At 40.0% G+C, this 21,522-nt stretch overlaps 2 protein-coding genes across 12 annotated transcripts in view; one reads left to right on the forward strand and one right to left on the reverse strand.

The window, feature by feature from the left end:
* Positions 1-21,522, forward strand: part of DYTN (dystrotelin) — an 82,953-nt gene that overhangs the window by 14,356 nt on the left and 47,075 nt on the right. For 4 of the 11 annotated variants that reach the window (XM_033064392.2, XM_033064400.2, XM_033064397.2 and 1 more), the window contains exons 10-15: positions 1,812-1,957; positions 3,550-3,718; positions 5,389-5,459; positions 7,492-7,651; positions 8,196-8,667; positions 9,199-9,345. In XM_033064392.2, coding sequence (XP_032920283.1) covers positions 1,812-1,957; positions 3,550-3,718; positions 5,389-5,459; positions 7,492-7,651; positions 8,196-8,667; positions 9,199-9,302 — 1,122 coding nt within the window. In that variant the 3' untranslated portion in view covers positions 9,303-9,345. Of the gene's footprint in view, positions 1-1,811; positions 1,958-3,549; positions 3,719-5,388; positions 5,460-7,491; positions 7,652-8,195; positions 8,668-9,198; positions 9,868-11,526; positions 12,118-18,477; positions 20,631-21,522 lie in introns of those variants that run through there. The other 7 variants (XM_042779435.1, XM_033064401.2, XR_004418434.2 and 4 more) reach the window with 6 other exon arrangements.
* Positions 12,220-17,701, reverse strand: FAM237A (family with sequence similarity 237 member A). The gene is made up of 2 exons (XM_033064405.1): positions 17,185-17,701; positions 12,220-13,259 (listed from the first exon to the last, which is right to left on the reverse strand). The coding sequence occupies exons 1-2, from the start codon at positions 17,555-17,557 to the stop codon at positions 13,114-13,116; spliced, it is 519 nt and encodes a 172-aa protein (XP_032920296.1). The 5' UTR covers positions 17,558-17,701; the 3' UTR covers positions 12,220-13,113.

A 21,522-nucleotide genomic window follows, 5' to 3' on the forward strand; every position in this document is an offset into this window, starting at 1 on the left:
CCTTAAACCTATGAAAAGTCCCCTCAATGTCCCAATGTTCCTTCATCCCAATCCCAATGCAGACTCATCCAGAAATTAATTAATTCTAAAGTTATACAAACTCCTGCATTAAATGTCTTTCTTTTTCTCTCTTTCCGAATGTCTTCAGTTTTTCCACTTCATTGTAAACCTTTCTGACTCATTTGTGGCAGTCAGTTAGGATACAGCACAAAGAGGCAGTATGTGCCCAACTAAGATCATATACCTGGACTCTGTTATTGGGGTGACTTATGGTATCATCACTAGTGGCAAAGTATAACACTGGGAATTTGTGTTTGGAAGACCAGCTTCTTCTTTGAGCAGGAGATTCCAGATCTTGCACACAGCAGCAGATGGGTTTTTTGTGAATCTGTATAACCATATCAATCTGTTCCAGTAAATGAGCTGAAAAGCACTTTGGAAGGCTTCCCTAGAAAGCTTCCTCACCTCTTTCCCAATCCTCTGCAATTAATGCAAAAGATACCTGGGTAGCCAGTGTCTGCACTAAAACTAAAGACTGTTAGACTGCTCTTGTAGTCCCCCTTTGTATGGGGTAGTGTTAAACTCTTGCCACTTCATTGCTCTCTTCCAGAAAACAAAACCCTATTGCTAACATTGTGAGAAATTATATCTGGATGCTCAATATCTGCATTAAAAATAACAGTTCACTCACCCAAATATTCTTCCTTATACTCCATCTGTGAGAAAGTAGGAAAATCAAATGTTAACTGATTTTCTCATGAAGATATTTCTAAGTAGAGCCATTAAAATTACTGTGAATGGAGAGTGAATGGGAATGTGTATTTGTGGAAACACCAGAAGGAAGTGCAAGAGAGATAAAGCAAGGCAGGAGATATTTCAGCCACATTGTTGGCTGAATCACTGAACTTAGGTTTCCTTTATGAAGCCCTACTCTAACACAAATGTTGTAAATATTACTTTATAGGCCAAGTATTACAATACAGGCCAAAATCTCTATGAAAATTTAAAAGAGTATCTATTCACTATGACAGATACCATTTTTTAATCTATTGTGTGGGACATAAAATAATCAGCAGTAACTTGCTATCCCAACACCATCCACTCTTAGCAGATACTGTCCTTGGCTGTGTAAGTTTTCATGCTGTCAGGGGTTGAGCTGCTGGGTGGGATTTGAAATATCAGCAGAGTTTTTCCTTACTGTGCTGACACCTTGTGGTAATGTTACTACCACGTTGTGAAGCACTAGGAGGCATGTGGTGTGTTTTCTTTGTTTTCCTGTTCAGTCTGTCAGGGCTCACCCCATGTTCTGCAGTACTCACATTCGGCAGAATTGGTTCATGTTGTCTAATAATACAGCTACTGAGCTTAGTTGTTTACATGAGCCTGGCAGTCCTGTGATAAATGGATATGTATTTTACTGTGTTCTGGCAGAGAAGGATGTGAGCCACGGAAGACTGTATCTAAGACTGTATCTAGACTTTGTACAAATATAAAAGTATTTCTGCTTTAGATACTAGTCAGCGGAATTACTGTTGTTACTGTGAGCTTAATCATTGTAACTACCAAAATCTTGTGTTAGGCATATCCAGATTGCCTTTGATCCAGGCAGTATTTTGCCTAAAAGAATTGGAGCTGCTTTTGCCTGTGATCCTGCAGCATTACCCACCTCTGCTCCCCTTCTAGGGCTCAGATAGCAGCCATGAGCCACATCAGATGGTGAACAGGTAGTCCTTTGCTCTGGAATGTGTCTGTTTCTGATCAGCACGTGTTTGAAAAGTCCCTTTCTTCTTTATTATCCCTCATTCCAATAGATGTCAGCAAAGGCGAATGCAAAGCACTTTCTCCACACCATCAGGAACAACATGTTTCAAGAGCGCTGCAGAAGAAAAGAGGCTCAGAGAAGGACAGCTCTGCAGTCAGTGGAGGAGAGACACTTCCCTGCTCACAAAAATATTTTGTGAGTTTCGGTTTCGGATGAATTTATAATCTCTGAATGTCAGGCTGTGGAATATTGCTTGACTATGTCCTTGGAGTAAGGGATTTTGTTGTGACAGATACCATGTCATGATTTTTCTATTAAAAAGGGATAGGATAACTGAGAATTTGCTGCACATTGTTCTGTAGCTTAACTGTGGTTACCATGCAGACAACCTAATGATCAGTTGTCTAGTAAAGTATAACTGGCTTGTGTCTTGCTTCCCCCCTTCCTTATGTTGTCTCTTTCACTCCATTCCATTTCCTATACTCAGTCTATGGTCCAGCATTGCAAATAATTGCTACCTTTACAACTGCATGGGTTTTTAAGTACCTTCTCTGTGACAAATCCTTTAGAAATTAATTATGAATACTTCCCACATGTGACCCACTGTACGTGCACTGGTATTCTACTCAAGTCCCACTGAATTGCAGACCTGTGGAATTACTCACAATAGCAAGTAGAGGATCTCACCATTCCTCTTCTTTTAGACCAGATGTTTCATGTGGTTTGGTTAATATTAAAGTCATTACTGTATTTCCACTGATCACAGTGGTTAATGATGAGCATTGGAGGTTAGGTAGAGATTTTTCCCAATAGTTTCTCCTTCCTTGCACTGAGATTTTGGTTGATACTTAGGTGTAGAACAGAATGATTATAGGAGATAAGCACAACAAACATACAAAGGGTGAGATTCCTTCCTATTTGTATAAAGATCTAGCAACTATCTTGCATCTCACATGTGTTCTCCAAATGAGGCTTCGGTGAGGCTGAAATAGGGAAAAAATGGTCAGTCCTCTCTAAAATAATTAATTTCATCTTTATGTGAAGGAGGAGAAAAATCTCTTTATAAAATTGGATTGTGCTACTCTGGTAGTTTTTCAGTTAGAAAGCAATTTTTATATACTATAAGATCCATTGATGATAGTTACAGTTATCCTCATGGAGAATATTATTTCAATGTTTGTTTTTCCGAATGTAGTGAAATGAAAAACATCTTTTGTTACTAATATTTCCTCTCTTGTATTCAGCAACAAAACAATATTTAATGATTTTGAATGTAATTTAATCTTTTTGGAAGCAGTTGAGATGTCTCTAATTCTGTGGGGGTTTGCTTACCTACTGCTAGGGTAGCAATGAGACAAAGAAGAATTTGGGGTTGCTGTTACAGGTGTCACTGTAAGGCTGATAAATATCTAAGCTTTTCATAGCATATGATGGGCTGAACAGCAGGATACTTTGCTGATTTTTGTAGTTGAATTTCTTAGTGTATTTAACTCTTGGCTAAAGGAAGCAAAATAGAGAAGCAGCAATTTGCACTGAGAATAAATGGGTGGAAAGAGGAACCAGTTGCTGAGATTCTGTTGGGAGAATGGAATTTGTTTACAGGAATTTCATTCTTTCAACCATAATATACCAGCAGGCATATCTAAACTTTATTTCTTGCTTAGTCAATAGCACACCTGTCTGTCTATGTACACTACATTAGTTTTCTGCATTTAGATCTTCCTGGGTAGCAAAACCATGTGAGTCCTGATCCTTTCCCTACTCTTTGCTTCCCTGTTGGTATGCAGTCCTCCTGTGGAATTGAGGGCTTCATCACTACCTGGTCCTGAAAATGTGTCTTTCCCAGTGGAAAATGGTGTCCCAGAGTCACCCAGGTTCATACCTGAAAACAGGACTGTAATGCAGAAGAGTAAGAATAACAAGAAGACACCAGAGCAAGGCAAGACATTAGCTCAGGTGAGCAAAACATGAAGCAGTAAATAGTGCTAAAGCTGTGAAGAAGACCTAGCAAGTTAATTATCTAATTGCCTTCTAATTCCAATGAAAATGTAATGGTCAGCTTCACCTTTCTGGTAATTCCTGACCTATGGTGAAAAATGTGGAATCTGAAAACTTAGTGAGGCTTGATTTTGCTATCTTCCCAAGATTAGTGACTAACTCTTTGACTTCCATGACCTTCAGAAGCACCTGTAAGAATATTTGCTTTGGGGTTTTTTGAGTTGTCATAGAGTAGCACGCTAAACTCTAGATGAGTCTGGAGTCCTCTCGCAATTCTGACAGTAAAAAAGGCCATCATGTCTTCCTACTGCAAGCAAACGTCAAAGAAGAATGCCTGAATTCTTATTAGACTCAGGCCATTTTTGTTCCCATGGAAATAGCAAAAGGACAGAATGGGCCCTCTTAGGATAAACCCAGAGCAGTGTACACTCCAGCTAAAATAGATAATGCACAAAAGGTCTCCATTAATCCATTCCCAGCTTCCCTCCAAAGAAACAATGCTAGAAGAGTTGGTAGGACAGTGTAGCTAAAAATAAGTACATAGCAGTTTTTTGTTTCTATATTTTTTGAAAGGTTGGTAGCTCAGCACTTACTCAGAATACAGGGATCACTAGATTGTGTTCAAACCAGTTTGTGTCATCCACTCATCTTGTTCTTCCCAGGAGCCAAGGGGTGCAGTAGCACAGAAGTAGCCTCAGTGTGTCAGGTTACTCCTTTGGCTGCTACTCCTGTGCTGCCCTTTGGAAGACCTGTCTTTTAGAACTGTGCTGGCCTGCTCATGGTATAGTGCCAGCTAGCAGATGTCTGCAGGAGTTGTGGGCAGACATTGCTTCAACATAGAATTTTGATGGTTGGCATTTCTCTTTTAGAAAACAGCAGAATGGAACTTGCATCCTTGTGCTGGGATTCTGTCAGGTGCATTGCTTTTTGTTTATTTTCTCTCTAGGCTGAGAATTCCTTTTGAGCAGTTTTATACTGATTTCTATGACTTTATAGTGCAGATTATTTCCATTTTGATTAAAAAGATGTGGACAGTAAGACCAAGGATTGCTTTTAATAGAATCCATGGATATGGAGGTCCTGGGCGATCCAGCTCTTAGTCTCAATTTCCTGGCGGCCCTGATTCCTGCCCAACTTATATAATGCCTCAAAAGTGGCTTAGCTGGAAAATGTTTTCTCCCTGACTTCTGGGCTACTGTTATCTGCATGGTCCAGAGAATGCTACTTCCATCTAAAGACCAGGAATTTCTCTTCTCTCATCTACATACAGTCTCCATTTCCTTGTCTCAAAGCAGTTGTAGGACTTAGGAGAGATTATTCCCGAATCAGAATATTCCATTTTGCAGAAATTCTTGGGAATTAGATTTTGTTCTAATTTCAAACAAATTCTCATATACTTAGATTTGTCACAGAATAAAGAATTCTTTCTATAGAGTGAATTTTCCAGCAATTAGAAATACTTTAATGCATCAGTTGATTGTAATACATTACATTTAAAAGGTTAACTAGTAAATCTGTAAAACAGACCAAATCCAAAATTTGTCATACACTGCTATAATAAAACTTGCACATAAAAATGAAATGCTATTGCTGATAAAGTTATGAACAGATACTTCTTTTTGTTTTAGGCAATAGCCTCTTTTGAAGCAGAGGTGTTAAAAATGCACAAATCCATTAAAAGCATTCACAGTGACAGCAGGTAGGTAAATGCAGGAGTACACTGACTGAAGACTGGTGGGCAGTACTGCTGCAGCTGGAGGGCTAGAAGACATGCTTTTTCCATACTTTGGAGATTTTGAGATTAAAAAAAAATCCTGTCAAATGAGGATGAATAATGAAAACTCAGCAACAAAACTTTTAGTTGAAGATCATGGGGAAAACAATGGCAAAGCAAAACATTTTGGTTTGCTTTCATCAGCATTTCTGCAATTGCTAGGTTACATTTCTAAAAGTAATTTTTAGGCAAAAAGATGTTCATCCATATGAAAATGTCAGAATAGTATACTTTTTCAAGTTTTTCTCTGAATAAGGCTTAATCAAAATGAATTTAATAATTTCCATGAAGCTTTTAAATCAAAGTAGAATTTCTTTCTAAAAAAATATGCTGTACATCAAATAGAGATTAATATGCTGAATACAATAACTGTTGGTATAACCAATACATTTATCACAGAAGTTCCTTCTGGTAGTCAAATCTTCGACATTGTAAAATATTAATTCCTAAATTAAAAATCTCTTGAGAGGCTTGTTTGCTAGGGTGACATGGCAGGGGGGAAGTTTGTGTGTGAGCAATGATGATGACCTTTTACTTGCATTTTTGCGTTCCCCTCTTTCGTTTTTGTAGTTGTATATAAATGTGCTGTCTATATAACCATGCCTATGACCACTGAAAGTGATGGAATTACAGTGAAGTGTAAAATTCAATCCTGAATCTACTCTCTTCATTTCCTTCAGTGTGTTCAGTTCCCTCTGTGTTCTGTTTCATTCCAAGTACAATTGCTTCTCCAAGTTCACACAAGGGCACTCCAAGATTAGAGCTAAACAATTGCAGTTTCATTGTAAGTGTGTTCTCACTTGGGAAAATACAGAGATATGGCAAAGATCTTCAGCTTTCTTTTAGATTAGCAATCATTGAGAGGATATTTTGGATACCTGTTCCTATAATGCTGCTCTGACCCAGAGCTTATCATAGAACTGGGTGAATTAATCACATTATTCATGGGAAGCTCTTTATTCTTGTTTGTGGGCCAACTTCCAGCATTCACCTGTCTGTTCACAGAACCAGGCTCTGAGTTAGTTGAGGGAGGACACCATTTTACAGTGAAGAGCCCTTAAATGTTGTTATAAGAAACCACTCTAGTATTAATTTTAATTTTAAATGTTCTGACTTGCTGCCTATTCAGAAAAATCTTGCATAATTCAAGTGAAACTGATGGGGCTGTTGTCTCTAAGCCAAAGCATAACCAAAGCAAAGTGATTCAGGTGAAATTCTGAATGTAACTAAGCAAGGCAGATAACTATTTCAGATCTGTGACGAGAAGCAGTTGATTTATTACTGTAGTGTTAACAAACTTTACTGTCAGCACCTCAGCTGTGAGGAAAGCAAAACTATTTCTACTCTGACTTCTTAGAGAAATCACAACTAGAACAGAATTATGGGTAGTATTTCTGTCATATTGTGCTCTGAGTGCATAATTTATAAATCTCTGATGTGCATGGGAGGGTTGCACCTCTGATTGCAAAAATCAGAATGTTTTTTCAAGGACAAGTGAAGAAGCAATTGAATAAGCCTATGCAGAAGCTATTGGTATCATTAAAGAAACTGCAGAGAGTACCACAAGCAAGAAGAAACTCCATCAAAGGGGTAGAAGCTGCTTTTACTTCATTGTTGCCCAGGCATGTAATGGGAACCTTTGCAGGTCAGGGAGTTGCTATATGTAGTTTGCTTCTATATATAGAGAGATTGCTACTGTCTCTCCTGTTGCAGCCACCTTTTTGGGAAAGGTAAAACTGGGCCACAGTTCTACTCAACTCTCATACTTCCTCATCTGGAATACTCATGTTTGTGCTAATTCCATGAATTATTGGCTTCTAATCCCAAAGCTGACAAAAATTTCCTGAACTAGTAAAGAGGATAAAGTTTGTGCTAAAGTGTTTGCTCCTTTCCATGACTGCATGTATTTGTGGATATCTGGTCTAGCAAAAGTCCCACCCTCCTGTATCTCTGGTAGGTACATGAAGAAGCAGTTCAACAAATGGAAGAACAACATGCAATTTCTTCATAATTGCCAGGAAGAAAAAAGCTACAAAATAGAGGCAAAACTCCAAAGACTGAGAGTAAGCCATGAAAACCTGCAAATGACACTGCAGCACATGAAGGAAGAAGTCAAGGTATATTGATATATAGATCAAGAATCGTCACAGCTATGTGCTGTTACTGCTTTTCCTGTAGACCAGCACTCTTAATACCATATCATGCACCTTCTACTTGTATTTTCAGTCATCTTCAGATGACTTCAGTTCTTCTCTTCAGAGAAAGCAGACAAGGTCTTTGCAGTAGAGATTTTCTTGTCATGAATGTAATGAATATTCCAATAAGAGTTTCCAACAGAAGTGTTAGATACTTCATTGCAGTCAGTTCTTCAAAGAAGAGTCAAAGTGCTGGCATTGAATAAATAAAATGTCATTCCTAATTGTTGTCTTTTACTGGGATGTAATACAGACATCCTATATAAAATATATTATTTGTTTTCAGTTGTAGCGTTTCTTATCATTACAATTATTTCTGAGATTCTTAAAAGGCTCTTATTTCACAGAAAATGCTTACATATTTTCCCCCTACAGCATTTTTGTAGCATTTTCTGCAATGCTGTTTTAGTACTACTGGCAAGCTGAAATATCAATTATTTTACAATGTATTTTCTATGTTTTGTAGACCATGTTGCAGTCATCAGAGCATCCTTTTGCACAGTGTCATAATACAATGTCAAGAAATCCACATGTTCTGCTGGAAAGGAGAATGCAGAGTGAATTAAATCCTGCCCAAATAAGGCCTACTTCCAGAACATATGCAGAATGGAGATCTTTGAATTCCCCAAGTTCTGTAAATGGAATGCAGCTTTTACAGACACCTGAGGCTTTCACTGCAGTGGACTTTATGTACTCGGATGACCCACTGGAGTCAGTGTCCCTGCAGAGTGACAAACCCTTTATGGGGCAGCATAAAAAAGCAAAAGAGAAACAAACATATCCACCTAAACTGACAGAAAACTCTCTCAGTGGAATGGGGAATACCGTTCATATTCCCATTGCAATGCAGATACCACCTGATGAGAAGGAGGTCAGAGAGGAATTAGAACTCCTAATGATGAAACTGAAGGATACACTGTCTCTCCAAACCCAACCAGGTATAAGTTCTCCAGTCATCTCGACACTGTCTTCTTACCTTCATCCCATTTGCTCCATAATATTGTTCATAATCATATAACTCTCAGAGGAAACTCAGAATCTTGCTTTAGCCTTTGCAGTATTATTATATTATTGTAAGGTAAAACATATTCCAAATATAGTACCTAATGTTGGAATTATTTGGAACTGGATGAGTCAAAGCTTCTAAGAGGTAATTAGTCTTGGCAGTCAATTAAGGAGCAAACATAAACTGGTGAGGGCATGAGAGGTTTTTGCTCTTGCCACTTCTGTGACGCTGTAACTATAACTCTAGTCTTAGGAGACTTCCAGCAGGACAAAATCCCTGGTTTTACACAGCAGAGCTTTTTTCAGACTCAGAATGCCTCACTTTTGACAACAAGGATGTAATAAAGAAATATGACAAAAAAAGCTGGTGTTTCTACAGAGTTATCTTAGAGATTTATGAAAAGTTTTCTAGTCTGGCAGCATCCAAAAGCTTGGAAGGACTTAAAATCTGTTTTGCTTTTCAGCCCAACAAACTGCATTGCACCAGGAGTTCTTCTCTACAGCTGAGCATGTTTGCAGGTCGTTTTCTGACCTCATCAACCAAGTAATTTCACCAGCTTGCAAATGATGGAAACTACCATTCACCTTACAACTTCACTGAATTACTTAAGGTAATGGAGGCCATGTCTCTTAAAAGACACTCTTTAAAGTGTCTCAAATGTTGCCTGTAATAACACAGCATGACAGAATTCTGCATTTACTGTCTTCAGCAGGAGCATTTTGGAGAGCTATGTTCCTTTTCTGTTGGTGATTTCCAGCTCCAGTGCTGTGACTTCCTCAGCAGTGCAAATGATTGCCCATTTCTCTCTTTAGCTGTTGATATCCCATGGTCAAGTTACTTCCTTGGAATGGTGCTGTATTTCTTATTGATGCCAGTAACAAGGAAAACTTTATTTCCTGTAATGTACAGAAGGATTTTAAAGAACTGAGAAATGGAAATTATTCAGTACCACTTCAGAGAGATAAAAATACACAGTCAATTATTTACTATCACTCTTTGGCAGGAGGTGCCTAAAAATACTAAATAAGTATATTTGTATATGTCAAAACTAGTTATGGTTCAAGAAAATTTGTATACCTTTAAGGATTTTAGTTATGTCACTGAAATGATACCAGCTTTTCAAGAAAGAAAATAGTACTAGTTTGTACAGCATTTTTTCTGTGATTACAAAGAAAATAAATTTCACTCTGGTGAAAACAAAATATTTTTGGAAGCTCTGAGAGAAAAGTTAGGTAAATTTTATATTCTGAAGCTTCTTTTCATGTATAATCAAACAGTGTTTAGGATGATGTGATTGAAAAGGTTAATGAAAAGCATAGGGCTTGAAAAAGCTGCTTAAGAAAGGTTTTCCACTTAGATTTTTCTTGTATTGTATTTTTCAGAATGAGTTATAATTGTCAAGATAAAGGGACTGCCTGACTAATTAAAGAGGCTAGAAATCTTATTTTCTGTTGGTAGCACCTCAGCCATCTTCTTGAAAGAGCTTACAGTGTGGTAGTGAGATTAATGAACTTTCCTCATTCTTTCTGCTAGTTTTGGTCAAAAGAGGACTGAATTACACATACTGCAAACACTCGAGAATTTACAGCAAGAAATAATGGCATGCTGCTGGAAGCTAATAAGTGATTTGTCTCCAGCAAAGGAAGTGTAAAGAGGGTGAAAATTAAAGAAAAGATACTTATTGAGGGAGGAGAGAGGACCCTAGAGAACAAATAGTGATGAGGTAATTGGAAAGTGGACATACCCATATCATAACATAAATAAATACACTGTGAGATAGAAGCTTAGTAGTTTTTGCAATACACCAGTGCCAAGAGACACACACAACAATCCAAGGAACCTAATTGTTAATTATGGGAAGATACCCATCAGCATCTGGTGAGGCTGTAAATCTCCTTCTAGTGCGTGGATCTGAATTAAACTTGGTTGGAAACAGTAGCAACTGGCAAGTGCTGGTTTGGTATGAAGCAACACTGAACAGATCTGGTGCACAAATTCTTACAAATAGAGATTCCTGAACTACCATGAATTCTTCTTTCACGTCAGTATATAAAGACCTAATTGTTTTCCTTGCTTAGAAGCAGTTGTTTAGCTCTCAGACCCCTGTAAGATGAAAGGGACAAAATCATAAGGTCTTTATTTTGCTGTTATTCAGTTCAGCTGACAGTGAAGGAACTTCAGTAAGGCATGTTCATCTCATCCTTTTTTTGACGTGTTCTGACTGGGAAACAGTAAGCCAGGGACATTATCTGGAAAAGCAATCTTAGCTCACTCAAAGACCTGCTATGAAGTTTATAAGGAAAAGTGGTAGGAGGGAATATCCAGTCTTTAAACACAGTGACATTTTAAAATGTTCCAGTGTAACAGATCTACTTTAATCTCATACTGAGAGCCCTTGCTTTGTATTTTAATACAGACACTCTTTTTATCTTTTATTTTATGCTTGTACTCACTTGCAGTTTTACATGTAGTTAGTTGCATCCCCTTTTTTATTTCAGTACAATTAATAACACAGCTTGTCTCTTTACATCTGCAATTTCTAAATGTTTTCCGTAGTGTAATCTATACTAGAGATTCATCTGTTTTTTCAGTCTTGCCTCCACATCCTTTCCTGTCCATTGCCTCAAAGGCTGAATTTTGCTACAATCTATTAATTAAGAAGCTTACTGAAGCAGAGAAGTATTGCAAATTCGTTTAAGCTAAATGTCATCTTGGCCCATAATGGTATTTCTGTCTGAAGGGAGGAAGAAAGCTGCCCTGAGCCATTTCCTAAGGGATCCTGTTGTTGCAGGTGGGTCCTATCAGAAGTGGAAGCACTGACATCTGCCCAAAGGGCCCTGTGGAAAAGCATCTCAGTTAAACAGGACCTGTTGAGATAATCTGTCTGATTTCACATTTGCTAGAGCTTGGGAGCGTATGGGAACAGGTAACATCTGCTCTACTCCAATACCAGTCCTGGGCTGAGGCATCCAGCCCTTAACACTCTGTCAGGTGCTGGTCTTGGTAGCTGTAGGGACTGCGAGTGAAGGCTCTCTTATATTGATACAAGGTACAACAATGAGGCTTTTAGATATTTTACAATAATGTAATTAATTACAGCATCTGTAGAGGAGAGAGCAGATCTGTTGTAACAATGCTCCTGCTGCCCTCCGACGAGGTAGCCAAGTACTCTCAGGCTGTGGCTGCAACTGGGGTCTGTTGCTGAGTAAAACAAACTGTGTTCCTGTGTTTATCCTGCTTTAGTGTTCTCTCTTCTCTTGAACATTTAGATGGTTTGCTGCATGCTTAACTTGAAGCACAAATTCAGTGCCATTGAAGCTGCTCTAGCTCTCTTATGGTTTTTTGTATGCTTCCTTAAATCAGAATTTCCCTCAATGGGCCTGTGATTAAGCCTTATTTTGTTCAGGCCAGTAACCATTTCAAGATTTCTTCACAGATTTTGTTATTTGAATCTATTTCTGCAAGTTGATGAACAACTAGGAAGCCCCTTTTTCTGTGGGCATTTGGGAAAAAGAAAAAAGCCCCACCAAATATTGCTAGATGCTGAAGGAAAGAAACTTTGAATGAGCAACTAAATGTAATAGCCCTGGAATGATGAAATTAATGATTTCATCCAGTCAGCCTGGCAATGGAAATAACTTACATCATAAAAGCAATCAAATGTTACCTGCCATAAGTTGTTTTGCATTAGTTTAATGCCAAATTGACTATTAGAGTTATCAGTAAGAGTCAGAAGAAACTGATTTTTCTACAAAGAACTTGTAAACTAGAAAAGAAGCAATTGCTAGTTATGTATGAGAATTTTTGTGATTAGGCATTTTAAGTGTGAAAGCAGAGGAGCTGGTAAAATCTGTTAACCCTTTTACTTTTACTGGAAAACTTAAAACATTCCTGGAAGGTATTTTTTGTGCAGAAATTTGTACTATTTTTCTTTAGTAGGATGATGTCTCTGAGCAGGGGTTGCTCTGCACAAGTGTACAGCTCTGCATACAACCAAACATCACCATCTCTTCTCTAATTCTGTCTTGGAGCCAGTGGAGATTTTTTGACAACTTCCTTCTCTGCTTGTCTATGTTTTATTGAAGGATCAGTTATTTCCTGTTTTGGCACCCGAAAGACAATAGTTTAAACAGATCACATGTATTACAAAAAGCCTGATATACACACAATTTAAACTAGGCATCTGCTTATAAATCATGCAGTTTAGTAAGGAGACAAAATTCATAAGTAATTAAGAAAACCCGTAAGTCCAATGGATTAGATGTAGTGCTCAAGGTTACATGCCTTCTTCCACCACATAAATTGACATCAATGGGGATTAAAATGCAAAAAAATAAAGCAAAATAGTTAAAAATTATCTACAAATCAGAATCTTAGACTAAATGTGTAATTTCCTCTTTTTTCCTAGCTGTCCAATCATTCTTCCAAGTAATATAGATCTACTCTTATGTATATGGATGCTTATTAAATCTTCAAATGAGTCCTTCTTCAGAACTGGTGACCTCTGAATATGAGAAAATGTCCCTGAAAAGTGACATAAAAATGCATATAAGTAAATAATTTCCAAACAGCAAAGAGCAGCTGAATACTCAGTTTCCCACATCCGTGTTTCCTCTGCCTTTAGCTGCTGCTGGTCCTCATTTTATCAGCATTGCCCCCAAGCCTCTTGCTGTGGTGATAGCCATATCCCTCCATTTGCATGTTGCCTTTCAGTGTCAAGTCACTTTGATCTTTTCCCAGTATGGACCTTTTCCTTTTGTCTTCCTATAAAAAGTATACTACTTGTAATTAACAGAATCAAATTGCTTAAGTCTGCTCAGAATCTTCCTAACTCACCAACCTGTTATCAACCTCTCTGAACAGTGAGTGAGATCTCTCACACTGTCTAGTAGCACATTTGTTATTTCCTTGGGGAACTATGGGGCCTTTACTTTGCAATGATCTCTAAAAGGCAGCAAGCTGGTTTTCTTCCTTTCAGACAGATTTGTCTTCTGAAAAAGTAACTGATTAACACAATACCTACTTATTTATCAGATCCCAATTGTACAATAACCTTTGCCCCATTACCTCCCTTGGCACCCTGCAGAGTTGGGACAGCAAATTCTGTCTTGGGCCAGGTGTAAGGGCTGGTCTGAGCCTAATCCCCTGCACCTGAGCACAAGGTGTGCACAGCTGAGGCCACTTAGTGGTAAGGGGCAGTGGGACTGCTGGACAAAGCGAAAAAAGCTACAGGGTTTGTATCTGTAGTCTTCAGATGTTTCTAGGGAGAATGTGCCATGTGGCTTCTTGAGGAGGTTCTTCATATTTGGCTGCTCTTCAGGATGATTGCTGTGAGTACAAAAGCTATGTTTTCCTTGTGGTTCTGAAGTCTTATTTTGGCTAAGAGTTGTTATAATTGTAATGTAGTTACAGTGTTGTATTAGATTGGAAATGCATTTATGAAACTGGCTTTTTCATGGTGTTTGGATTTTGTTAAGGGAAAAGGAATGAGTTACTAAAGGACCTTTGACCACATAACTGAAAAACTTCCCCTGCTTGTTTCTATCTAAAGCTAATTAACACTTCTCTGCAGAATACCTAGGGAAATTGAAATGCTGCTAGGTTAAGTATGATTTTAGGTGGATTGACACAGTTTGTCAGATTACTCATAATCAGCTGTTCTAATTTTGTAGTCTTTTTCATGGGTTGTGTAATGTTTAATAGTATCTTCAGACTGTGAATACAGTTAAAAGCCTGGAGGGGCTAGACTGGTCCAGAAAACAGTGTTTGAATTTGTGAGTCTGGAACTGGGATAATTCTCCCACTTCTTGGTGTGTACTTGAGGAGAATTGTTTCCTAGGAGTACCAAGTATGGGTAACTGTGGAAGTGCCTCTAAGATGTGACAAAGTAGTTTTGTTTCAGTTTTTTTTTGCTTGGAGGACTTTTTTTTCTCTTAGAAAATTCCTGGTTCTCAATCCTCAGAAGTAGGATTTATCTATTAGTTCAGAAACGTAATGCTAATAATAACACCTTAACATCAGTATCTTTGTGCTAAGTTCAGATTTCTTTCTTGCTTTTTCCAGTTCAGCAATATGTTTAAGGAACTACAGTGAAGGCAGGTTACAGATTACTCTTCATTCCTGATTTATGATCCTGTTTGCAATTTAAAAAAACAGAACAACCCCCCAAATATATTGAAATTTTAACAGTTTAAGAGGAATAAGAGTAAAAACTTGTGTATGAAGCAATATAGTTATAAACCGTTGCAAAAGAACAGTATAAACCAAAAATTTGCTTTCTTCTTGGATGTCTGGAATGAGCCTGCAGAAAGCTATTTATACTCCCCTGTGTACATGTGAAGTACACAAGATAATCTAAGTGCTGTTAGTGCTGAGAAAACAGGCTTGTACCTCTCTTTATGCATAAGAAGTGGAAATTTATTCCTCATCATTTGCTATGTGATTTCTATCTGCAGTTGTTACTAAGTTCTAATTTCACTGGTGAAATAAGGCAGTAAGATCACAGCTTACAAAGATTAATACACCTGGCTTTGTTAAAAAACTGTGGGACTTGGATGACAAGTTAGATAGCTCCTCTAAAAAAAAAAATTAGGCTGTCACTGCTATAAGCTGTCTGCTACAGACTGATGTTAATCAGTTGTACTGAGAAACCAGATTAACTGATTACAATTCACAAAACAAAGATGGTGTGAACACTTAGTACTTAAAATCTCTTTGTATAAAAGAGTAGTCAGAATTTATTATAAAACCCTTAATTTGATTCTTCAGAATATATCACACTGTTGCTCTGTAATCTTGACTGGAACAAAAGCTCTTTGTTTAGGAAAATCACAGTGTGATATAGATACGTAGAGCCAGATGTAAACAAAAGGCTAAGTGGGAGTTTAGATAGTGATATTCAAAGCTGCAATCCCAAACAAAAATTAATCTGGTGCTTTAACCTGGTGTGTTATCTCAGTTTTTGACAATGCTACTGCCTCCTGTGTCTAAAGCTACATTCTGTTTGCACCCAAAAATGTGTCAGTCTGGTAAGGATTGAGCAACTTGTTGCCTGTGTGATGTCTAAGACTGCTTGGAAACCAGAAGTGGGTTCTGTGCTGCATGCCAACACAGTAAAGATCTAGTCAGAGCTCAGATTCTTTGCGGAGCAGGATAGGATCCAATCCTTGTTTTTAAAATGCACGTAGTAGTTGACTCATATTTTAGAAATTGACTGTGTGTGTGACTTTTTCAGTCTGAGGAGATAGATTCAGACTCAACTCCTCTCTCAAAGTTCAGGATACTGCCTATAGGTAATAGGGTAAGGACCTCTCAGTCCTTCCTATCCCAGATTCTAGCTTTCAATACTCAAAAGTGTTTTAGGTTTATAGGCAGGAATGGGATGGTCCAGTGGTATATTGTCCCTGGGGTGCGAGAACCCTAAGTTCAAGTCCATTTTTCAGAGACACTCTAATGGGTACTTGCTCAGAGAGGCTCTTCATTAGTCCATGAACATTCCCCCCATACATCTCAATAACTAAGACACTGCTCTAGGAAGTGGAGCTAAGGATCTCAATCCATTGAAGTGTAAAGGCAGTTCTACCTTCTCACTGTGGGCCCATGCACTATACTGCGGGTGATGGCAACTGCACTTCAACCTCTCCATCAAATTATAGCACCTACCTCTATCGGAAAGTGGATATTCTCCAGGCAAGAATATGTCTATTGGTAGCAGGGTCAGAACTGAAGCCTTGGAAGGGACTGAGGTTTGGAAAAAGCTATACTATATCTCCCTTTTGGGAATGAGGATGGTAATTGAGAAGCATATGGAGAGGGGGCTGAGAACCTGGAGACTAGGAATTGCAGCTTTTACTGTCACAGGTAGTGGTGTTCTTCCTGGAACTGTAGTTGTGTCTGAAAGCCTGTATGCATCTAAGTCCTAGGTCTGTTTCCATTGTGTGTTGGATAAAGTTACTAATGTGGAAATGGAAGACAGCTAGTGGCTGACTGCTAGATGACAAGTAGACATACCCCTACCTTTCTGCCAAAAGGCTGCCGCTCTCCCCAACAGCACAGTGCAATGCATTCCTCTCAGAATGGGTAGTTCAGAAGTAGCCTGTTCATAGCACAACTGTGATAAAAATGCTGGTGTAGAAGAATATATTGGTATATTTAGTTGCTGAGCTGCCTTCTTTATTTGAATCCTCCTGTATTACAGTTTCTGCTGCTTTTCCTGCCCTTTCAAACTGAAACTTAAAAGCTGTTCTTAGCATTCAGGTTGTTTGGAGGTCAAATTTTTACTGAGATCACATTGAACATAAACACAGCTCTACACTTCACTGGGAGGAGTAGGGGGGTTTTGTCCTCTGTTTGTGTGTTATTACCACATAGCACAATAGGCCTCAATGACTTTTATTTCCCACTAGACTCTAATTATTGCCCGTTAGACGCATATTAAAGGAGTAGTGACCTTGGTTTCTCCCTGTGAACTGAGAACGTAGAATAGCTGTTTTTTGCTCAGCTTCTGCCAGCTGCCTTCTCCCCAGGCCGTGGGTTCTGGAGAGCACACAGTCCACATAGATATCCCAGAAGAGCTGAGCCAGGTCCCAGAACAAAGCCCCATGTTTCAAGTTCTCCGAGGATTTCAGAAAGATCATGAAGTCCCAAAAGCCACTGACAGAGTCAGAAATGCGAGGCTTCCTCATCTCCAGTAAAACAGCTGAGGAGGATTCCCAGCACTGGGGGTCTGCCCGCCCAAGAGCCAGTGGATCAATTTGACTATGGCAGAGGAAAGGTGTCACACAGAACACTGCCATGAGTAAGAGAGAGCAGGTGAGTCTCATGGTGCAGTGGATTCTTCCTCTGCTTCCAAGATCTAGTGTGTCACTGAAATATAAGAAAACCAAGAGAAGCTGAAAAAGACTCACTCTTAGATGCAGGAATAAAATCCTGTTACTTTACATGGTGTACAAGTTACTCACATATTGTTTCTCTGCTCCTTAAAGATTTCTGTATGATTTTTTAATGTATATAAATACTAGAGGAGTTGCAATGCTCTGTGCAGCAGAAGCACGTGTAAAAATTTTTAATCATCCTCAGATCTGAATGATGAACTGTCTTATCTGGAAGTTCTTAATATTGAAAGATTTTTGGCATTTTTTGCTTTACAGAGCCCTAATCTTTTCCAGTAAAAATCCATTCCTTTTTACATAATTTAAGCTTTTAGGCAATCTTGCTTTTCTCAGAATTTTATGAGTCCTTTAAAATAGTCTTCAGAATCACAAGGATCAGTGGACAGGGTAGAAAAAATTTTTTGAAAATGTGTTTTAATGGTTCTAATTATTGCAGATTTCAGATTCATTCATTGACCAGGAGTGATTTAGGTGCTAAAAGGCAGAACAGCTCTGAAAAGAGGGTGTAGCAAAGCCATCACATAGCTGTATTGTACAACATGTACCCATGCATATAGAATCATGGAGCAGTTCAAATTGCAAGGGACCTTTAAAGGTCTCTAGTCCAACCCTTCTGCCATTGGCAGGAACATCTTCAACCAGATAGATTGCTCAGAGTCCTGTCCAACATGACCTTGGCTGTTTTCAGGGATCTTCTGCCTCTCTGAACAGCCTGTTCCACTGTCTCACCACCCTCATTGTAAAAGATTTTTTTCTTTAATCTAAATTGATCCTTCTTCAGTTTGAAACCATCACACTTTGTCCTCTTGCAACAGGCCCTGCTAAAAAGCCTGTCCCTGTCTTTCTTATAGGCCCTCTTTAAGTACTGGAAGGCTCCAACAAGGTCTCCTTGGAGCCTGCTCTTCTCCAGAAGAAGTAGTACTGGAACAACCCCAACTTTCTCAGCCTGTCTTTTCAGAAGACTGCTTCACCTCCTCCTCATTTTCATGGCCCTTCTCTGGACTTGCTCTAACAGGTCCATGTCTTTCCCATGATGAGATGTATTTATGTATGTAAAAAAGTACAGATGTGTACTTAGCAGAGTACTAAGAATTAACTGTTAAAACTGTGAAATTTGCTAAGTAATATCTATGATGCATGGGTAGAAATTCTGAGAATTATAACCTTTTGTGGATAGAAACAGCCAGTTGTCTCCATCAGATTTCATTTCTAGTATACACTCCTCTCTGTTGTATTTTCTAACATCCTTCTAGGATTTCTGATATTGAACAAATTGTTCAGTATCAGGGTTCAGGGTTGTTTTTAGTGTAGCTCATGGCATATGGAGAACTTCCTGTTTGTGGAAATCAGCTACAACTGGGATCAGCATTTAGGACAAAATTCAGTTTAATATATGTGTTGATCTGCTGAGTATTCATGCTTGTACTTTTTCAGTTTGGTCATTGTGGGTGGGGAAGCTACTTCTCTTAATGAGCTAAATAAGCAACTGGCTTTTTGTGTAGAAAGTCTCTTCCATGAGTGATCCTGAAGAAGTGTTCCTTTGCTATGTGAAGAAAAATGTCGAAGGCAGGATATTGATGTGAAAAGTAGCCCAGCCACAGCCTATGTGTGAGGCTAGGGAGGAGTCTGCTTTGTGGAATATATTTCATTGTAGAGCTAAAGGACTCCAGAGGTTTCAGTCCTAGCAGCCTTATTCTTACCTAGCCCCCCATCTGGCTATCCAGTCATGTTCTGGGAACATTTTTGAGGCACATTCAGACTTTACTCCCCAGCTGCTTACAGTCACTTTTTAATCCAAGTTTGGGTGTTGTGAGAAAGAGCTGCCTTGGCAGCCCTGGACCTGAACATTGCATTTAAGGAACAAAAGAGGGACAGCTTGCTCTTCCCACACTGCTCTGCCTAGTGGACGTCACTTACAACAGTGGTGGTAGTAATAGGGCTGTCCTGCTGCTCCCAAGATCCCCCAAGAAACATCATTCTTCTGTACCCTACTCCATGAGGCAGGCTTTGATTGCTTTCTCAGAAGCAAGCCAAAAACATCCTGTGAGTCACTACTTCATTCTTGTTTGTGCATCAGAGCCCTTCCACTGGGCACAGACACCTATGTGTGCAATGCCATGCAGCATGCACATATGTCTGTTTACTGAGACTTTTTCAAGGGACATAGTTAACTTTATCAAGTTTCTGGTTTTCAAAGCAATTTAGCAGTCTCAGATGTGACCATGAAAGTGAGGAGACAGGCATGGGACAGTGGGCAGGGAGCCCCAACTACAATAGATTGCTCAAAGAAAGGAATAATATTAAAAGAGGCTAATAATACTAAATAATAATACTATAATAATTTAAGTGATGGTTCTGTGATTTTGACAGAGCCCATCTTATTTGTACAGGTTAAAAATTGAACTGATTGGTTTGCATTTTCTGCTTCCCGGCACCTATTCTGAACTTTATAAGTTACAAAATTGGCTAGGACAAGGGTTCTGGATTTGTCAAAACAGAGGGACAGCCCTGGGCAAGGAGTTGATAGGGCATTAATATGAGAATCAGTGCCCCTGAAAGTATGATGTGCATGGCATTAGTAAGGGCCAGTAGCAAAGGCCACTAGTCCTTATGGTCTGGTCAAACTCTGGCAGCACTGTGCTGTTAGTCTTCCACAAAGTTCAAGATTATATTTTTTTAGACAGTTGAGAGCTGGAACCCAGGAAAAGCCAGATTTCACTAATCTCTTACCTGTGCACGTGGTAAATGCATCCATGCAATTCCTCCCCTACACCAATCCAATCTTTAGGTCTTTCTCTCCATACATTAAAGTTTGTGTGTGTGTGTGAGTGCTATTTACACTTCCTGTTTCTGACTTTTCCCACCCTCTCCCCTATCCCTGCTTCTCCTTGCAGTTTAGTGTCCTGCTCCACTCCCCGTCATGGATTATGCCTTGCAATAATAATTTAGAAGCTAATCAGTTAATTTGCTGTTCTCATGTAACTCGGAGCTCTCGCTTACGGGTAGTCCCTCTGCCGTGCGGCTGCCGCAGCCGGTCCCGGGCCGGGTGCCCGCTCGGGCGCCGCATCCCCGGGCGGTCCCGCGCGCTCCCGGGCCCCGCGCAGCGCCCGGCCCCGCCGCCGCTCCCGCCCCGCTCCGCCCCGGGCCGCCCGCAGCGCTCAGCGCTTACCTCGGTGCTCGCCAGGGCAGGACTCTCCGAGCCCGCTGCCGCCGCCGCGCTCCTTAAGAAGCCGGAGCGGGCAGCCCCGCTTAGTTTTTACGTCAGGGCTCGGGAGCAGCCCCCACCCCCAGGGTCCGGCCGCTGCTCCCGGGCACCCGGAGCTCCCGCTTTCTCTGTGTGGAGCTGTCCTTGCTGCAAGTCTGCTCCGCTTCTCTGCCCCGCCTGTCCTCCTCTGCTTGCGGACCCCAGCCCTCCCGGGGCAGCCCGGTGCCCGTGCAGCCTCTGGCCGAGGGGAAGGGGTGTGCAGCGGGGTGGAAGAGTAACAGATCTGGAAGCTCCTCTTGCCCCCTCTCACCAGCGCTGCACCGGAGGTGGGACAGGAGGGGAAGAATAGAAAGCAAGTACACCTTTGGAGCTCATGTTGTCTGGTGCTGGCTCAGAGCTCAGGCATCTTGCTTTATGTGTTTGGCTGTTGCAGATCCCCCCCACCCCAGAGCAGGAGTTTGTGTGGCTCGACTAGAGCTATTTGCTGACTAGGGCTCAGCCCACATGCTGCAGGTCCAGCTCTCCTGGAGGTTGAAGCAGAGACCCAGAGAGAAGAGCCATAGAAGGGCTCCACTTAAAGGCAGTAGTTGAAGTAGCTGAGCTGAGCACTGCAGCTCAATTTACAGAACTTCAGCTAAAGAGCTAACTTGGAGGGCTGTACATTCTCCAACGGAGGGTGTTGGTCTGTTAC

The sequence above is a fragment of the Catharus ustulatus genome, chromosome 7 (genome assembly GCF_009819885.2).
Source record: "Catharus ustulatus isolate bCatUst1 chromosome 7, bCatUst1.pri.v2, whole genome shotgun sequence".
NCBI lineage: Eukaryota > Metazoa > Chordata > Aves > Passeriformes > Turdidae > Catharus > Catharus ustulatus.